Source organism: Cygnus olor, chromosome 3, assembly GCF_009769625.2.
Source record: "Cygnus olor isolate bCygOlo1 chromosome 3, bCygOlo1.pri.v2, whole genome shotgun sequence".
In the NCBI taxonomy this organism is placed as follows: domain Eukaryota; kingdom Metazoa; phylum Chordata; class Aves; order Anseriformes; family Anatidae; genus Cygnus; species Cygnus olor.
This window is the reverse complement of record NC_049171.1, coordinates 62,717,416-62,734,439: the sequence shown is the minus strand read 5'-3', so window position 1 is coordinate 62,734,439 and position 17,024 is coordinate 62,717,416. Positions and strand designations below refer to the sequence as shown.

Genomic DNA, 17,024 nt, shown 5'->3' with positions numbered 1-17,024 from the left:
GCTGTCTGGTGTAATTATATGGAACACTTTGTTTTAGGGAATTTATGTGTGAGAGTATGTGAATTTTGAGCATAAAGTGCTAAATACCATTGCCCATTTTAGAAGTGCTTAAAATAACTTCTGGCTGCAGAGCAGGTGCCATGTGTCTTTCTGCTGGATACATGGGGAGGCAAGAGCTAAATATAGGCAATGTAGTAAACCCTCTAGAAGTTCGGGCTGCAAGAAGGGAAAGATAAAAAAATCCCATGAGAAGGAAAGAGAAACACTCTGTTTAAAAGCAATAAAAAAAATAATAAATTGCAACACCATGCAAGCCCAAGCTCAGGACATGTATTTTGTGCTCCGTTTGTGCTGGGATGGTGCCTCCCAACACAGTGACAGCATCCACGCCAGCAGGGCAAGGTGGGCTGGCACAGAGTGCTGCATGGGAGCTGTTTGTCCAGCAGCAGGGGTTGTTTGTCCAGCAGCAGCAGCAGCATGGCTACTGTGTCTCTGCAAAGTCATGCGTGGGCTCTTGCTGACTGGCCTTTTGCCTTGGAAGCACAGACTGATGTTGAAGCATGGACAGATATCAAATCACGGTGAACACAGATTGTGCCATAAACATGAAATGCTAATGGTCAGATCCAAAGAAACTCAACATGACACCAGACTGAATATACACAATATTTTCTGTTGCTTCTGGCTGTGTTGCAGGCTTACCCCATTTGTGTGTCTTTGTGTCCAACCTGCTGACTGCTGCTGTGCTGGGCACCAGTCTCAGTAGAGGCCAGGAGTCCCCCTACAGAAAGGCATCAGCCTGGAATTGGCATCTCTCACCTCCCACCCAAGACTGGGGCAGCATCCTGAGGAGGTCCACTGTTGTCCTGAGTTATGCCAAGCATTTAACAGAGGAAGGAGGAGAGGCTCTGCCATGGTCAGCACCGGATCTCAGGGTGCTTCCCAGTGGTGGAGAGGAGGACCATCTCTGGAGCTAGGCCCTGAGTTTTGTCATGGTCCGGGCAACCAAGGGCTGAGGTGCAGTTAATTGCAATGCCCACACTTCCTCCCAGCAATGACTTGCAGTTTGCACCCCCAGAGACTCCAGCTTGGCTTTCTCTAACTTTGCTGGTGAGAGGGACAGGCTTAGGGTTTTAAACTTAGGCCGAGAATCAAGGTGAAACACACACCTAGGATCTGAGCTTGAAATTCAGTCCGGCTATCTCAAGCCAACAGGGAGCTAAAAACTCCAAGGCTGATGTAGGAAAACACATTGTATGGTTGTATTAACTGTACTTTCCCATTAAAATAAGTATCTGTAAGGAAGAAACTACAGGTGTCTGGTATCAAAATTAGGGCTTAGAAAGGTACTGATCTCAGGGTCATGGAATGGGTCCAGGATTTGGGAACACAGGAGGAAAAGAGTAAACGACCCAACACTCAGACTGAATCAGATGACTGGTCAGTCCTCCCCCTCACCATAAAATAGCTTAAGGCCCAGTCAGAAATTCAGGTGTGTGGAGACAACAGTGGTGGTAGTAGGAGTCACAAAAGTCAAGAGGAGGGTCATTTAAATCGGGCTGTGTTTCCCTTCGATCAGTCTGTTTGAAGCCGAGGAGCCAAGGAATTTCTCTGCTGGTTCAGTCACCTAATTTTTAGGTATTACTGTGTCTGAGACAGCATTTAATGTAAACACTTGTGCTGAGAATGACACCATAAGTTTTCAGTGGTCTGATAAGAAAGGATTACTGATGTATATCAAGGTTCAGCAGGCTGGAGCAAGAGGTGGACTGGGGCCAACTGCAGTAAAATTTCCCCGCACCAAAGGCTGTTCTCAACAGATGAAAGCTGCCCTGTCTTCCTAAATATAAACTCTGACACTATGGAAGCCATTACACAAAACAAGGTGCAGAAGTCTTAACAGACATTGTGTCTGTGCTGAAAGTAGTTATCAGATCTCTGATCTACCCAAAAGGAGAATGGACAAAAACATTAAAATATTTACTTGTCTGTGTAAACATGATCCCCAGTATGATCCAGCAGGTGGGAACCCTTGAGTTAAAGGTTCGTCATTGTGGTTCGTCGTATTTCTGTGGTTTCTGTCTGCTTAACATTCCAAGCTGGTGGCCTAAACCTCAGCAACTGTAAATTGCCGTGGCTTCAGAGACTGATTATAATGAATCCCCTTCTAGTCAGGAATGATATAGATTATATTAGGAAAGATTTCCTGTGAGACCAACCTTTAAATAACTTGCGTCCTTGGTTCTAAACATCCAGTTTCTCTTCAACTCATCCACGTTTCATTTATTACTGAGAAACACCGTTTATAACTTGATCACTGTTGTTGATTTAGAGCTTACTGTGTTTGTAGGCAAACTTAGTGGTTCTCTTGGGAGGAAAACTTAAGCCAGACGGCAGTGCTTCATGAGTTAGGACTTGGAGGGGCTTGGAGCCAGCACGATGACGTGGTTGATGGGAGCTGGGACTTCACCCGCAAGGAGCCTGAATGTGGGGTGGCAGGTCAGGGTCAGGATTGGGTCTGTGGGGTGGTCAGGGACAGATGCAGCCTGCAAATCCACCTGCACATCCACAGTGACAAGGCATGTCCATGGGCCAGCTGGGAAGCTCTGGTGCTGGGTCCAGGTCAGGGCTGGAGCCAGTGGAGGTTCAAAATGGGCATGGATGTCACTGGGACCTGACTGTGATGGAGGGGGGCAATGGTATGGCCACAGCTGAAAAGCAGCTCCAGAGGGAAAGTAAGGGCAGGTCCTGTGTTTTGGCTTTCTTCACAAGAGCTCCTAGTGGAGAAGAGCTGACCTGGGACACAACCAACCTCCTTCACTTCACCAAGAAGACCCCAGGGATGCACAGGGCCCTGACCACAGGAACATCGACCTGTGCCTTCTTACAAAGAGAGGAAGATAGGAAGAAGAGAAATTCATATTTGGTAATGAAGGATTTAGTGGTCCAATTCTCCTTCTGTGCTGAACGTGTTACAAAACTACTTGGTTTAAACTGGGAATACACTTCATGAAACTTTTTTCTGTCTAAGAAAGAGCTGATGATCCTACTTTTTCTAGCTGCTTGATTGCCAATTGCCAATTAGCTCAAATTAATGAAAACAGATTGCAAATGTTAGTGTAAACATGTCAGAAACAAACACATATTTTGTGGAACTTCTAGCTTAGCATTTACAATAATGTTACTGAACTGGAATTAATTGACAGTCAATTAACTCCAGTTAAAACAAGATCACAAACTCTAGCCTAACATTCTTGCTAACTGGAATTACTTACCTAAATTTCACATGTGGGGTCTATTCTTTCAGTGTAAATTAAAGTCAATAGGATATCAACTCAGACTGATACGATTTTATAATCACTTTGTGGTAGTATAACAACCATGACAAAAGTAGGAAGGAAGGTATCAGATGCATCAGACTGACAGGATCCAGGAGAACAGGGCCATCTGCCTTCCCAAGCCATTGCTGCTGGTGTGTTTTACCTGTAGGAGGACTGCCAGTTCATGGTTCTTTATATACTGGCTTTCAGGCACATCCAGGGCCCCCCACAAAGCTTCAAATATACACACATCAAAGCTTTCAAATATAGTCCCACAATTAATTGCTCTAGAGATGATGAAACATAATATTTGGATATCATATCCATAAGCCTGACCAAATAGCTCACCAAATGAATCTTGAAAAATATTGCCTTAGTAATGGTCATCACTGCAGTACCAAGCATCACTTTGACTGAGGAGACTTTAATAACAAACACCATGTCATATATTACAATAAATTACAACTCTCTTATCATATACAGCCTTTGGCCAAATTTGTTTATCATTCTGAAAACTGCAGAAATTCAGACACCGTAGAAAAAATACATTACAGCCAACTGAAGAGGGAATGAAATGCTTCTCAGTTCCATATTTTGTAAACAACCTGTCTTTTCAAAAACAAGAAAGTAAGCACCCTAGACACAGGAACAGAACAAACAAAGCAATCTTCCTCTCCTTAGTCCCTACCAGGGACTGACACTACCTAACTTCTACTACCCACCTGACTGACACTATTGTGTATCATATCATTACAAGGAGGAACAAAATCAGGCTGAAAAAGAGAGAGGAAAGGGCTCATGGCAGTAGGTATCACAATCTTTAGTTGAGCAGAAGTGAGGACTAGTTGCAGTGCTCAAAGGGATGGGAAAACATAAAGTTCCCATTGCAAATTTGGAGCTTATTATGTGAAATTAACACCAGAAACCACCGTAGATTATCAACCCATGTTACACCTGGTTGTTTTTACAATCCTGTTATGTAGTTTGTATTTTGTACCTTATCAGACAAGCTGTCAGCAGCACACCACAAGTACAAGAGAAAGGTGGTTTATAGTTGCTTATCTTATTATGAACTGTTCATTGCTGTTACTTTGGCAGTGCCAGGCCAGGTCACTCATAGATCAAGCACCATGCTGGGCCCTCCAAGAGTACAGCACAATTTTCAGTTCTCTAGTTTCATTTAAACTCATCCTTTTTTCCTGATTATTGACTTAAGATGTGCTGATGGGTGAGAAACAGGAAATGAAACTGATGCAAATATGAAGTGAAGCTGCCCATGTGGGTAGGCAGCCTAGCAGGTAAAAAAAATAATAAAAATAATAAAAATATAGGAAAAAAAAAGTGGCAAACAGTATGTTCAGGGAGGGAAGTAGTATGAATGGCTCTGGTGCCATTTTGTGCTTTATCACTGGCAACAAGAACAAGAGGTTTTGATTTTTCAGTATTAGCTTTGGGCAGACTTCTCTTCTTGGCAGGTGTAAAATTTGCGTTTGTCCCCGTAGGTAAATCACCTTGATGGTTCATTTCAGTGTGATGTATTCTTCGAGCCAGAGCCAGAGGATAATCTGCTTCCCCAATTTCCCCACCAAATCACTCATGTCCTGGCTGAGCATTGTGATCAGCAAGAAGACTAATTCCTCTGCTTTTAAATTAACTCTGCATTTGCTTTTCATTAGGTATTGCACCAAGCATGGAGAATGACCAGTCCACCGAGCAGCAGTCACAGGCTCCCACCTCGCCCAGACTGAATGTCCAGGGGCAAAGCAAGGAGAAACCTGTCCCCAGCTCGCAGCCCCAGGCCCCCATGGACCAGCCAAGCACCTGTCCCGAGGTGGCCGTGTGTGATATCTCAGAGGAGCTGAGCCGGCAGCTGGAGGATATCATTAATACCTATGGATCTGCAGCAAGTCTGATACAGAAGGAAAGCACTGCAGCAGGAACTGGCAAGCCTGAGAAGGGAGAATCGGGCAGCCTGGAGGATGCAGAGTATGAGGATGCAAATGAGGAAAGTGAGAAAGACAAGCCAGCTCCTGGAGATGCTTCAAGAGCAAAGGAGCCCAGTACCAGCAAGGAGCAAAAACTGGAGAAGAAAATCCTGAAAGGCCTAGGCAAGTGCTCATATGCTTACACAGCCCTTCTGCAAACAGAAATAAAACCACCCTGGTCCTTGTTCTTTCCCTTGTTAAGCCTCTACTGTGGCTGATAGGGACTTCTAGCTACCACTGAAAATGACAGTAATTGTTATAACTTCTTTTCTAGTTGATAATGTTCAACAATTACCCCCCCAAAAAATACAGTAGGCTGTATCAGACATTAGTCCTACAAAGAGAAAAGCTTAGGATCTTATCACATGACTCCTGGGCCAGCCAAACTAGTAGTCAAAGCTGTGAGTCTGATGACACACGGCAGAAAACTGCTTCTTAAAGAAAGATACATCTGATCTCGTTTATGCCCTTGTGCATTTATTTCTTCCCCTGCTTCCTCAGATATGACTTCTCACTGATCATAACTCTGCTAATAGTGCTACTACATGGAGTGGTCAAGAGGGAATCTGCAGAACAAATTCACTTTCACACTCAGATTATTTTTCTTCCATCAGACTTCTCACAGACTGATATTGGCATTAAGCCAACGTGCTTGTTCTCCCTAAGCACAGTCATTGAGCCCCTTGGCCACTGCAGGATCCTCTTAGCTGAGATAGAAAGAAGTCTCAGTAAGTGTTTGTAAAATCTGTCCTTTCTGCAGGACAGCCACTAGAGAGCAATGTAGCTACATCCCAATCTGGCAAATGTGTAATTTATTTACCTTCCTACACTTAACTTCTGCTGATCTTCATACTTGTCTTATGCTTGAAAACTCAAACCCAACAGTAGATTAAGCCTACAGAAAATTGACTGCTGGATGTGCTTACAGAAAAGGGACTAAACGCAGGACAGGGCTTTTTTTTTTTTTTTTTTCTTTTTTTCTTTTTTTTTTCCAAGTTCCTTGAATGTCCAGGAGAAATAAAGTTCCTGTTTCTATGACCTTGGCTTTGGTGCAGCTGGTGATACCTCTCCAAGATGAGTGGAAACACTATCAAAGCACAGTTCTCCAGCTCCACTTGCAACAGTTTTCACTCCAGGATTGTTTTTAGCTTTACATGAATTTATTCATACCAGAGCTGTAGAGAGAACTTAGTCTGAAATTGTGGGTTTTCTCCACAGGCAGTACCTCTGAACTGCATCAGACCTGAAGTAGAACAGGTCCAGCCTAAGACAGAAAGTGATTTGTCCTCACAGCCTTTCAGGAAAGAGGTGCATTTGGAAAAGCATGGGCAAGCCCTTTGCACCACAGCCATCCTCATCTCCAAGGGATGCCAGGGACATTTTGTATTCTAAGAACAAGTGGTGTTCAAACTCCAGCTCACACTCAGGGCTGAAATGAATACCAGGAGGTATCAACATTGAAGCAATACCTAAGTGGCTACACAGTGATTTAGCTATGTATGCCAATATAGTTATTAGACTGTGAATGCATTGTCTCTGGTGTCCATATTCTCTACACCAAGTGAGGGAACTAATTTACACCACACTCACATAGCCCAGACCTGGCCAGCAATACCCACTGCTATCTGTTTGTTTCCATGTGCACCGTAGTCTCTGTACCTAACTTAATCTTCCTTGTATCTTCCATGGGTTGAGCAGCACAGGAGTACACCAGCTTTTATCTGTTTGTTCCTGCAAAGAGATCTTCTTTGGGGCCAGGCCCTTTGCATCCTATTCCAGTCAAGTGTACCGTATATGTGATCCAGTCATGTTACTAAAATATGAAATGAAAAACAGATTACACAGGAAAAAGTCATTTTATTTGCCAATGATTTTGCTAGAAGACAGCACATTACTGAGGTCTGAAATTGGAAGAAAATTCCAGCATGCTTTTTTGTACAGGGGAACAAACAAGAAATTCACAGCAAAAACAGTTCCTTTCCTTCTAAAACACCCTGAGTTTTTACGGCTTCATGTACTAAAAATAATAATAATAAAAAAAAATCATGACAGCACATCAGGTACAAACTACATCTACCATCAAATATCCTCTTCTTCTTTTTAAGGGAAGGAAGCTACCCTGCTGATGCAAAGCTTGAACAAGCTGAGTACCCCAGAGGAGAAGCTGGACCTGTTATTTAAGAAGTATGCTGAGCTGGTTAGTACAGCACTGGTTCTCTCATAACTGTCTATACAGGAAGGTATAAACACACATGCCACATAGCATGGTCAAACCTCACATCATAGTAGAATCTGTCCTATTAATTTTATCCAAAAATAATTGTCATGGTTAAATAACCAATTATGAGTGAGAAGGAGGGGGGAAAAAATAAAAAAATGAAAAAAATAAAAGTAAGGAAAACAAGCTGGACTTTGGGTTAAATTTGGAAGGGGCTAAAAAGTTGACGAGGCAGAATATTTGTACTTAAAGGGAAATTTGTGTAAACAGTTCTGGTAGAATGAAGATTAACTGAAGGCATAGGTTCATCACTCAACTGAGAGATTATAGCCGTAACAAAAAAAACACCTCTTTGTTAAATCTGTTTATTCATCATTATTCTTAATATAGTTTTCATAAGTTGATATATTTATTTTAATACTGTATATATAATTCAATTTTTCAGGGAGAAGATGATTTTATTCTAATCCTCTACACATCCCTCCCTTATTCAAGGCCTGTATGGTTCTTCTGTTGTAGAAACTGTTTTCGTTAAGAGACTATCCATGATTATTTTAGACTAAATATTCATTTTATGCATCCCTAGAGTATTCACTGGAATTCATATAATACCAGATCTTTATGTAACAGGTATTGGAACAGGCCAATGAATTTTGAAACCCTAGATATTTTAACACAGAAAAAAAAAAAAAAAAAAAAAAAAAGGCAAGCCTTTTCTCTATTACCATCTTTTGAAAATAATACAATCTTCCTTTTCCTTGTACATACATCGTACTTCACAGCAAAACTGCCTTTCTTCTGCAGGCAGTAGGGATGCAACAGGCTCAAGTCTTACAGCACAGCCTTCAAGCTAGCACTCAGGCACTGCTAACATGTCCAGATAGCTAAAAAATACAGGATAGATTCATTTGCAAGGTTAAGAAAAATAGAGATACGAAGCTGTTTCACAGCACCAGACCAACCCACATACTGCAGATGAGCACAAGCCCTGCTTTCAGGCTCTGGTTTGCCAGCCCACAACAGCTCAGAGCGGCTGGCGCTCTCGTCTTCCCCTTCTGCAAGGAGCCTTGCATATCTCTGCATGCAGGTGTTGTTTTACATTACATATCAGTGATTTGATCAACGAAAAAACAGTATGAGATTTAGTATAAAATGTTAGAGAGTAGAAAATAGAGAACTGAAGCTAATCATCAGAGAAACCAAAACAGTGAAATGAACAGTCAAATTCTCTGCCACCATAATGTTGCCCCTGTAATGATGCCAGCTACTTGACTCCCCTTCTCGGTTTTTTTTCCACACTGGAGATGGGTTATTTTCAGATGAAGGATTTTCTTCTCAGTAGTTAAAGGTCTCTATGATCACAAGCAGTGGAAATCTTACAAATGAAACGGCTGCAACATTTTACAGTTTGTTGAGCACTGAAAAATATGCGAAGTAGGCCATTGACTTTGTAATCAGTTTTATGCATGGATGTGTTCAAGTCTTATCATAATATAAAGTTCAACTTTTTTTTTTTTTTTCATCTAAAATTCTCTGACTTCAGAAATTGGGCTCTGGCAGTTCATAGTTTAGCCCTTGCCTAAAGGGACTTCATGCTAACAGGTTAACTGAAATAGGACTTTGTCTGTGATGTACTCTCCACTGCATTCAAACGTTGATGGAACACTTTATAAAAGAGGACCCATATTGCCAATAATCCATGCAGGAGGAAACTGCTAAAACAAAAATACTGTGTATTCAGTTTTGACATTCTGTGCAATATCACTAAAATGAATCGTTTAATTTATATAATTAAAAGCTTGTTGGAAAACAAAACAAAACAAAACAAAACAAAAACTTCCACTGCTTGTTCAGCACAGCTAAGAAACGTAGTGTGGTTAACAGGTTGTTAGCAGTCAGCACTAGTAGCTGCCACTCTGTCCTCTTTCCCAATCCCATCACACACTGAAGGTCACTTTTTGCTTTTGCTGAGTCCTTTTCCAGATGGATCAGCTCCCTGGTTCAGTGAACCACGTGGTGTCAGAAGCACTTGTTGCAGCACAGCTCCGGGGATGGTGCAGTGCTATGTCAGGATGAATTGGGTGCTGGCAATGGCTTCAGCTGCATTAGGTGGTGCTGCTGGTGGCTCTGGATGAAGATGCTGCTCATGCCTGGGGACCCAATGTAGTACCAGCATGTCCCTACAGTCACCCAGCTATTTATATTATTTATGTTATTTATGTTATTTATGTTATTTAACTGTTAGTACATGCCTTGGCACAGTGTATAGCAATGAGTACAAGAGAAAATGGATGGCATCAGGGAATAGCTTGGGCTGCATCCCTGCTGGACTGAATAAAGCCATGTCCCCAGGGACAGGGAGGAAAGCAGTTTAGTTACTTGGGCACAAGCTGCACCACACTACTCACTACCAGAGAACATTTTATCTGCTGATACTGTTGTAGTCAAAGTGGTTCGGGTTGGTAGAGCAGACTGTGCTTTATTTTAGCTTTTGCCTACAGTTATTACAGAATTCATAGAATCATAGAATGGCTTGGGTTGGAAGGGACCTCAGATCACCCAGTTCCCATCCCACTGCCATCGACAGGGATGCCACCCACTAGATCGGGTTGGCCAAGGCTCCATCCAGCCTGGCCTTGAACACCCCCAGGCATGGGGCATCCACAACCTCTCTGGGCAACTTGTGCCAGTGTCTAAAGAACCAACACCCGAGCCACCTCCACCACCACCACAGCACACCCCCTTCTCAAGCACTGGCCCCACATGCTGCAAGAGCTCACTCAGCACCACTTCTGGAGCAGATTCCTCACTCTCCCCTATCTTCAGAAGCCCTGAGTGTCTCTCAAGTTCTGTATACGACAACTATACACTAATACATAGACATAAGTATTGTCAGTCTGCAGCAGGATCAAGATAAAACTTTTTTTCCCCATAAATTGAGAGTTTATCTAACTAGGTCAGCCTTCAAAAATCAGAATTCCTTCTATTTGAAGTTAATTTTAGCTAATATTTCATCAATTATTTTTTTTTAAATCATCCCTGGTGCTCTTGTGTCACTCCTATTTACTAGTGAGTATCCTTCTTCAGTGCAAAAGTAATGTCATATCCTAGATATTTCTGAGAACTCTCAAACATAACTTTCTACAGCAAGCCATTTTTATGGGGAAAAAAAAAAAAAAAAAGGCAAAAAATGCTAGGAAGACTTTTCCTATCATGATTAAGATCAGTTTCATTCTAAGCCCCCTACCTCAAGCACAGCTTGAGTGAATCATCGAAAATTTGGACAAAGCATTAACTGCTAAGCACAGACTGCACATGCAAAATGTGAAGCAAAAAGAACATTTTGTGTGTGTTTTTAAAAGGAAAGGGGAAGGGGCCAAAATCAAGCTTATAAAAGAAAACAAATCTCAGCCTTAATTACAGAGAGTTTTTTTTTTTTTTTTCCCTACAATACTAGAAAAATTACTTCAGCTAGTGCAGCTTGATTAGATGTAGAGGCCCCTATTCTAATCTTCTGGGGTAAAAATACACAAAACACATGCTGAAAGTTGAGCGTAAACTGTAAATATACTTCAAGATGGTGATTGCATTGGTTTGTGGTATGACTAGCTGTGATTTGATTGATAATACACAGAGCTCTGTACTGTAAGCATAAATTACAGAACATCTGCAGAGAACAGATCCTTGGGCAGAGAAAGTGCAACATATTATTTCTGTCGTCTGCCTTGTTTGAGCTGCACATTGCTCCTCTGCACTCACAAACTTTCCCAGTCATGCTGGGGTTAATAATTAATACCAGTGATACCATATTATTACATAATATATCCTAATAACAGCCATTATTATTAAAGTTTGCATATTGCAGCTCGTGAATAACTGGAAAACATCTGGACTTTAGAAATGTCTCACAATGCATTCATGCCTGTAATACAGCGAGGAGGGCTGCTGTGGGTTGGAATGGAAGAAGAAATCTTTAAAAGCTTCAGAAGCGAAACAATTCTTTGACATTTTTGTTATGGCGTTAATTTGTAGTGCAGCAAATTTCTCCAAACAGCCAATAATAGGCATGTGTCAGAAGAAATGACCAGACCATTAGCAACGCCGTTGCTCCCTCTCATCCCACCTCCAGTGTCACGCTCCCCACCAGCCCTTCGGGGAACGCAGGAGCTACGCATCCACAGAAACAGTTCCTAAGTGAACTTCATGGCCTGTCCATAATTTCCTCAGCAATTACCTGGAGCCAAAGAGCTGGAAAGAGGCTTGATTCACTGAAACCCACCCCCATGAGGGGGACCTTCAGAAACATAAATGGCAAATGCTCCCACATGTGTCTGTGAGTGAGAAAAGCCTGGCAAAGAGGAAGTGCCCACAGGTTGTTCTGGACAGCTCTTCCCTGAAGAGCCTTGTCCTGGTTTCAGCTGGGATAGAGTTAATTTTCTTCCTAGTAGCTGGTATGGTGCCATGTTTTGGATTTAGGATGAGAATAATGCTGATAACACACCGATGTTTTTAGTTGTTGCTGAGCAGTACTTACAAGTCAAGGACTTTTCAGCTTCTCATGCTGCTTTGCCAGGTAGGAGGCTGGGGTTCACAAGAAACTGTTCCTATCTCAATCCACAAGTTTGTGCACTTTTCAATTTTCTCCCCTATCCCACTGTGGGGAATGTGAGTGAACAGCTGTATTGTGTTTAGCTGCCTGACGAATTAAACCACAAAAAGCCTTCTGCCTCCAACTGCAGCAAAGCCCTCACACAGACTCTACCCTTGGTGTCCAGCACCTTTCCTGCTGTTTTGTTGTTGTTGTCATTGTTGTTTTGTTTTCAACAGTTTTCTGGGTATCTAGGAAATCTGGGGACTTCTCTTTCATGAAGTTGCAAAATAGAATGAGCTACTATTGAGTTATCTTGATGATCTGGAGAAATCTCATTGCATTAAGAGCTACCAATTTCTCTTGTTCTTAACACTGAAACAAAAATAAAATCTCACAGCTGCCCTTCAAATAAATTAATTTCCTTTTCTTTCCTTTTCCTCTTCATCTGTTTTAACCCCCATTCCCTGCCCAGCTTGAAGAACATCGCGCTGAGCAGAAGCAGCTCAAGTACCTGCAGAAGAGGCAGGCCCAGATCACCAAGGAGAAGGACCAGCTGCAGAGTGAGCACAGCCGAGCCATCCTTGCCCGCAGCAAACTCGAGAGCCTGTGCAGGGAGCTCCAGAGGCACAACAAAAACCTCAAGGTGAGTGTTGGCCTTATTGAGGTGCCCGGCAGAGAGAAGGAAGATGCCCAGTACATGGTACTGGGCAGCTGTCTCCAGGTGGTCCTGCTTTAGCAGGGCGATGTGACCAGGTGATCTCCAGAGGTCCCTTCCAACCTCAACCAGTCTGATCTTGTGATTCTGAGTTCACCTACATCAGCTGTAAGCCATTCTTGTGTTACCAGGTAGTCCAGGACAGGAAAAATAAGTAGTGCCAACAGATCAGTTATCCCAAATTTGCTGTGGCAGGTCACCCTCTCCCTCCCAGCAGGGTCAGTCACCCAGCACCAGGCCTAGCTGCAAGAAGTGTCCTTGTTGCTTCAGCTTTCAGCTCCAACCTGCTGGCATGGAGGGTCCAAGTGTGGAGCAGGCAGCTGGGGAAGGGTGTTTTTTAATCTGTAGCAGCTGGGTCTTCCAGAAGATAGCTTCTCAGACCCCTGAGACTGCAAATGTGAATACAGGTGTGTGGCCAGAATTATACAAACACCAGATTTGCTGTACAGGACTCACAGAAGGCTGGCAGCTGTTTTCATATTATTTGAGCTCCTGGGCATTTTCAAGTGATTTATGATGTCTGTCAGTCGGGACATTTTCCTCAAGACATCAGGCTTCAAAACAGCAAGGATGCTGACACTGTTTGTGGAAGTTGTCTGGATTACAAACACCAGTTCAGAAAGGAAATCCTCAAGAGTGTCAAGAGGCTGGGACCCATGTACCAGATCTGCCTGTTCCTTGGTGCACCATGCCATATAAATGTGAAATTTATAATCTGATTATGGTTCTTAAAAAATTCTAGGTTGAAGATATATATTTCTGTTGTGATCTTTCTTTTTATTTTTGAGAATATGTTAGTGACAGTAGTGTTATACAAAAAGCGTCTGCTTGCTCTATTCAAAATCCTTTATGGAGGTATAGTTATGTATAGAACAACACATATGAATTCTTAGCAGCAAGAACCTCACCTCATATAACTTCTATTAACTGTACAGATTCTTATTCATTTCTACCACCTCAGGAGTGGGCGTTCACGGGCTAGCCTTAACTTTTACTGTGTGTTCGTAAGAATATATCTGTGAGAGGAAACAGCCATGTCTAAACACAAACTATGGATGAGTAGGTGTAAAGTAGATTAACAGACAGGAAGCATATCTCTGTGTGCTCAGTTACAGTAGCTCAAAACTGTCAGTGTCAAATAAATTCTTGCCTATCATTTGTACCAAACCTGGTGTATATTAAGCTATATCTCAGTGTCGATCCACACTGATCTACCAAAGCATCTTTGGCAAAATCTCTCAGCAGAAATACAAACCAGTTTTAAAGTGATTTAAGAGTACAGTGCTTTGTATAGACTTAACTGAGACTTCTAAAGCAATCAAATCATATGCCCAAGTCAGTGGAAAAAGGTATAGAGAAAAACTAATTATATTCAGAAAACATATTTGAAACAGGTTTTGTTGAATGACTTGCACTATCTCCCAGCTATCATATGCTTATTAATCCCACTAGTAGAGAATAAGTGTTTTTCTTTCTCTTTGCATACAAATAGTTCATCATGCATTTCATCTTTACATTTAGGAAAGTCTCTTTCCAACATCTTCCCACTTGTTGGTCTGTTTTACTTTGCAACTAAGTCCCCTAAATAAAATCGTCAATTCCTCATTCAGTTCTGATTTTTTCCCTTGTACTTAAGCCAGGGGAGCCAGGAAAGGTACCTAAGCTGATATTTAAGTTTAGGAAGAAGTGTTCAAATTTTGGGCACTTCTTTCTAAGAAGCTGGAGAACTTTTAAGAAACACTGAATACTGGCTTTCCTCTGTTTCCTGTGTCTTCAGCATAAAATAAATAAATAAATAAATAAATAAATAAATAAAAACGGTATAACAAATATATTTGCAGAATAAATTAATAAACAAAGAAGTTCAATATATTTATCTGGTTTTGTCTCTCTAACAATTTTACCACAATTCTTGGAAAATTTGCCTTTAAGCTTTAGCTTCTGGAGATCTGTGAATATCCAGAATCTCATCTTCTGTTTATTTAAATTAGTGTAATTTTCTTTTGCTTATGACTGTATTGAGAGGGCTCAAAACATGGCTATTGTGTGCTATTTTTAAAACCCCATGCTTAAGTAATTTTTATTTTGGCTTTAGCAGGACAGAGAAGCTGATTCATATTTTTTTTTAACATTCGAGATTAGCTTTTCTGATTACGTTCCAAAGGAATGGAAAATAAAAATTGTTGGAGATTGTGTCATTTTAAGAGCAAAGGAGAAGCCTGGCCTATCCAGATCATGAATATCCTCTGACTTGCCATGTGGTACATTATATGCACATCATGTCATGTAAATGTCGTCTTCACTCATCTGGTGTGTGGAACTCCCATTAATTGGAGATTGGTGCAGCCAAGTGGTGATGAATATGCAATGCGGAGCTGCGCTGAAAATCCACAGTGCAGATCAGAGACGAGAATTTCTGGTTAGTATTAGATACTGGCCTCAAAATTTCACTTACTTACAGTCCAGCTATTCAGATTATTTCCTAGCAATTACAGCTCACAGCAGAAAACAGATGTTTAATTCTCCCTCCAAGAAAAGCAAAATAAATGTTCGTGAAGTAACAATGTATTCCCACTGCAATGGAGAATAGCTCTGCTAAGAGCAATAGCATCTCATTTCTCTGCATTGTGTCAGTGTTCTGCCAATTAGCTGACAGTCTGGTGGCTACTTAGTGTCTTGTAGTAACATATCTCAGGTCCCTTGTCCTTCCTGCTACTGGCATTAAGCAGTGACTTTCATACAAATGTCACAACAGTCAACAGTTTTGAATATGGGCTCGACTCCAAACTGCAGACCTACGGCTCAGACCAAGCTGCCTGGGAGTGGGGAGAGAAGTTCACTGAAAATGAGGAGTCTGCACTCACATCATCTCTGCTGATATGGCTTCAGCAGACTAACAGTTGTCTTGATTTGCCCTAGAGAGAGATGAGGACCAGAGATAACATTGCCCTTCTATTTGCAAATTATTTCACATTCCAGTGCTAAATCCCAAAGTGCAAAATATCCTTGTCTTAATTTTACAAGGTTTTGTTCAATGCATTTTTACATTGTTAGCAGTAAAACACACGAGAGTGATAGCAGTGCTGCAGCAGGGGTGGATACAGAGCACAAAGATTTAGAAAGGACAGAGGGAAAGAAACAATAGTGGCTGGATATTAGTCTTCTACAACCAGAAATCTAAAAAGAATTTACATTTTTTTTTATTTATTTATTTTCCTCCCCCTCACTAAAACTGAAAGCTTAATTTAAAACTGTTAAAAGAAATAAACAGAGAGTGCAGGAGTGTGGTTCACACATTATGAATTCACTGTGGTGATGCTGAGAAGTCACCACCCCAGACGCTCTCAGCTCTGCTCCCTACAACCAAGCAGGGCAGGAGTTCCAGACTCTGTGCAGCTAATGCAGCTGTAGCAGCAATAACACAGGGTGGAGGGCAGTCTTCAGTCTTCCAGTCAGGGGACAACCTTAATTTTACAAGGATTTTACTTTGCAGTATGGAGTCTTGAAATGGGAAGGCCTAAGGAACCTACTGGAAAAAGGGTATTTTCTCGCATTATGGGGCCAGGTCTAAAGAAACAGCTGTGGCCTTGTGATAATAAAATCTGTGTGATGCTGATGACTTGGGGTCTGTCAGACTGTAAGGTGGGTGAAGGGGAGCTGGCAGGAGAGCAGGGCTCCTTGGGCATCCAGACCCCTCCCTGGCTCCAGTGCAACCTCAGCCATCAGCTTTTACAGCTAGTAAAGGCTCAGTGTTAAAGTAGACACCTCCACAGACCCATCGCTATTCCCATGGTATTATCAGTACTGCTGACAAACCTCTGAAGCTGAACCCTTTTTACCTTTGGGCCCAGGCAACAGTCTAGCATCAGATGGGAGCAGCAGCATCGCAGGCAGCTCCCTGGTATGGCACAGCGTCAGGCACACAGGGCTTTTGTTCCCTGGCACAGGGACTCTGAGGAGCTCGCCGGGGCACACCCCAGCCCCCATAGGCTTGTTCTCCAGAGGAGAAGAGGTCAAGAGAAATTCACTGCCCTGTAACAAAACGCATCTTGGTTCTCAGCATTTATAACCATGAAACTTTGTATTCTCTCTCCTCTGTATAGTTACCCTACTCAGGAAAAAAAGATGAGCAGAAAATAAGATCCTCTGGGTAACACATGCACTTTCCTTTTTTTAAATATTTGCATGATTGCTA

The 17,024-nt window shown here is 42.0% G+C and overlaps 1 protein-coding gene across 2 annotated transcripts in view; it reads left to right on the top strand.

Annotated features, from left to right (window-relative positions):
- The first annotated feature begins 5,010 nt into the window (after positions 1–5,010).
- The window catches only part of TXLNB (taxilin beta), a 28,583-nt gene continuing 16,569 nt past the window's right edge, over positions 5,011–17,024 (top strand). The window contains exons 1-3 of one of the 2 annotated variants that reach the window (XM_040551470.1): positions 5,011–5,428; positions 7,411–7,502; positions 12,587–12,757. In XM_040551470.1, the coding sequence (XP_040407404.1) occupies positions 5,011–5,428; positions 7,411–7,502; positions 12,587–12,757 (681 nt within the window). Of the gene's footprint in view, positions 5,429–7,410; positions 7,503–11,845; positions 12,758–13,043; positions 14,271–17,024 lie in introns of those variants that run through there. The other variant, XR_005818196.1, reaches the window with a different exon arrangement.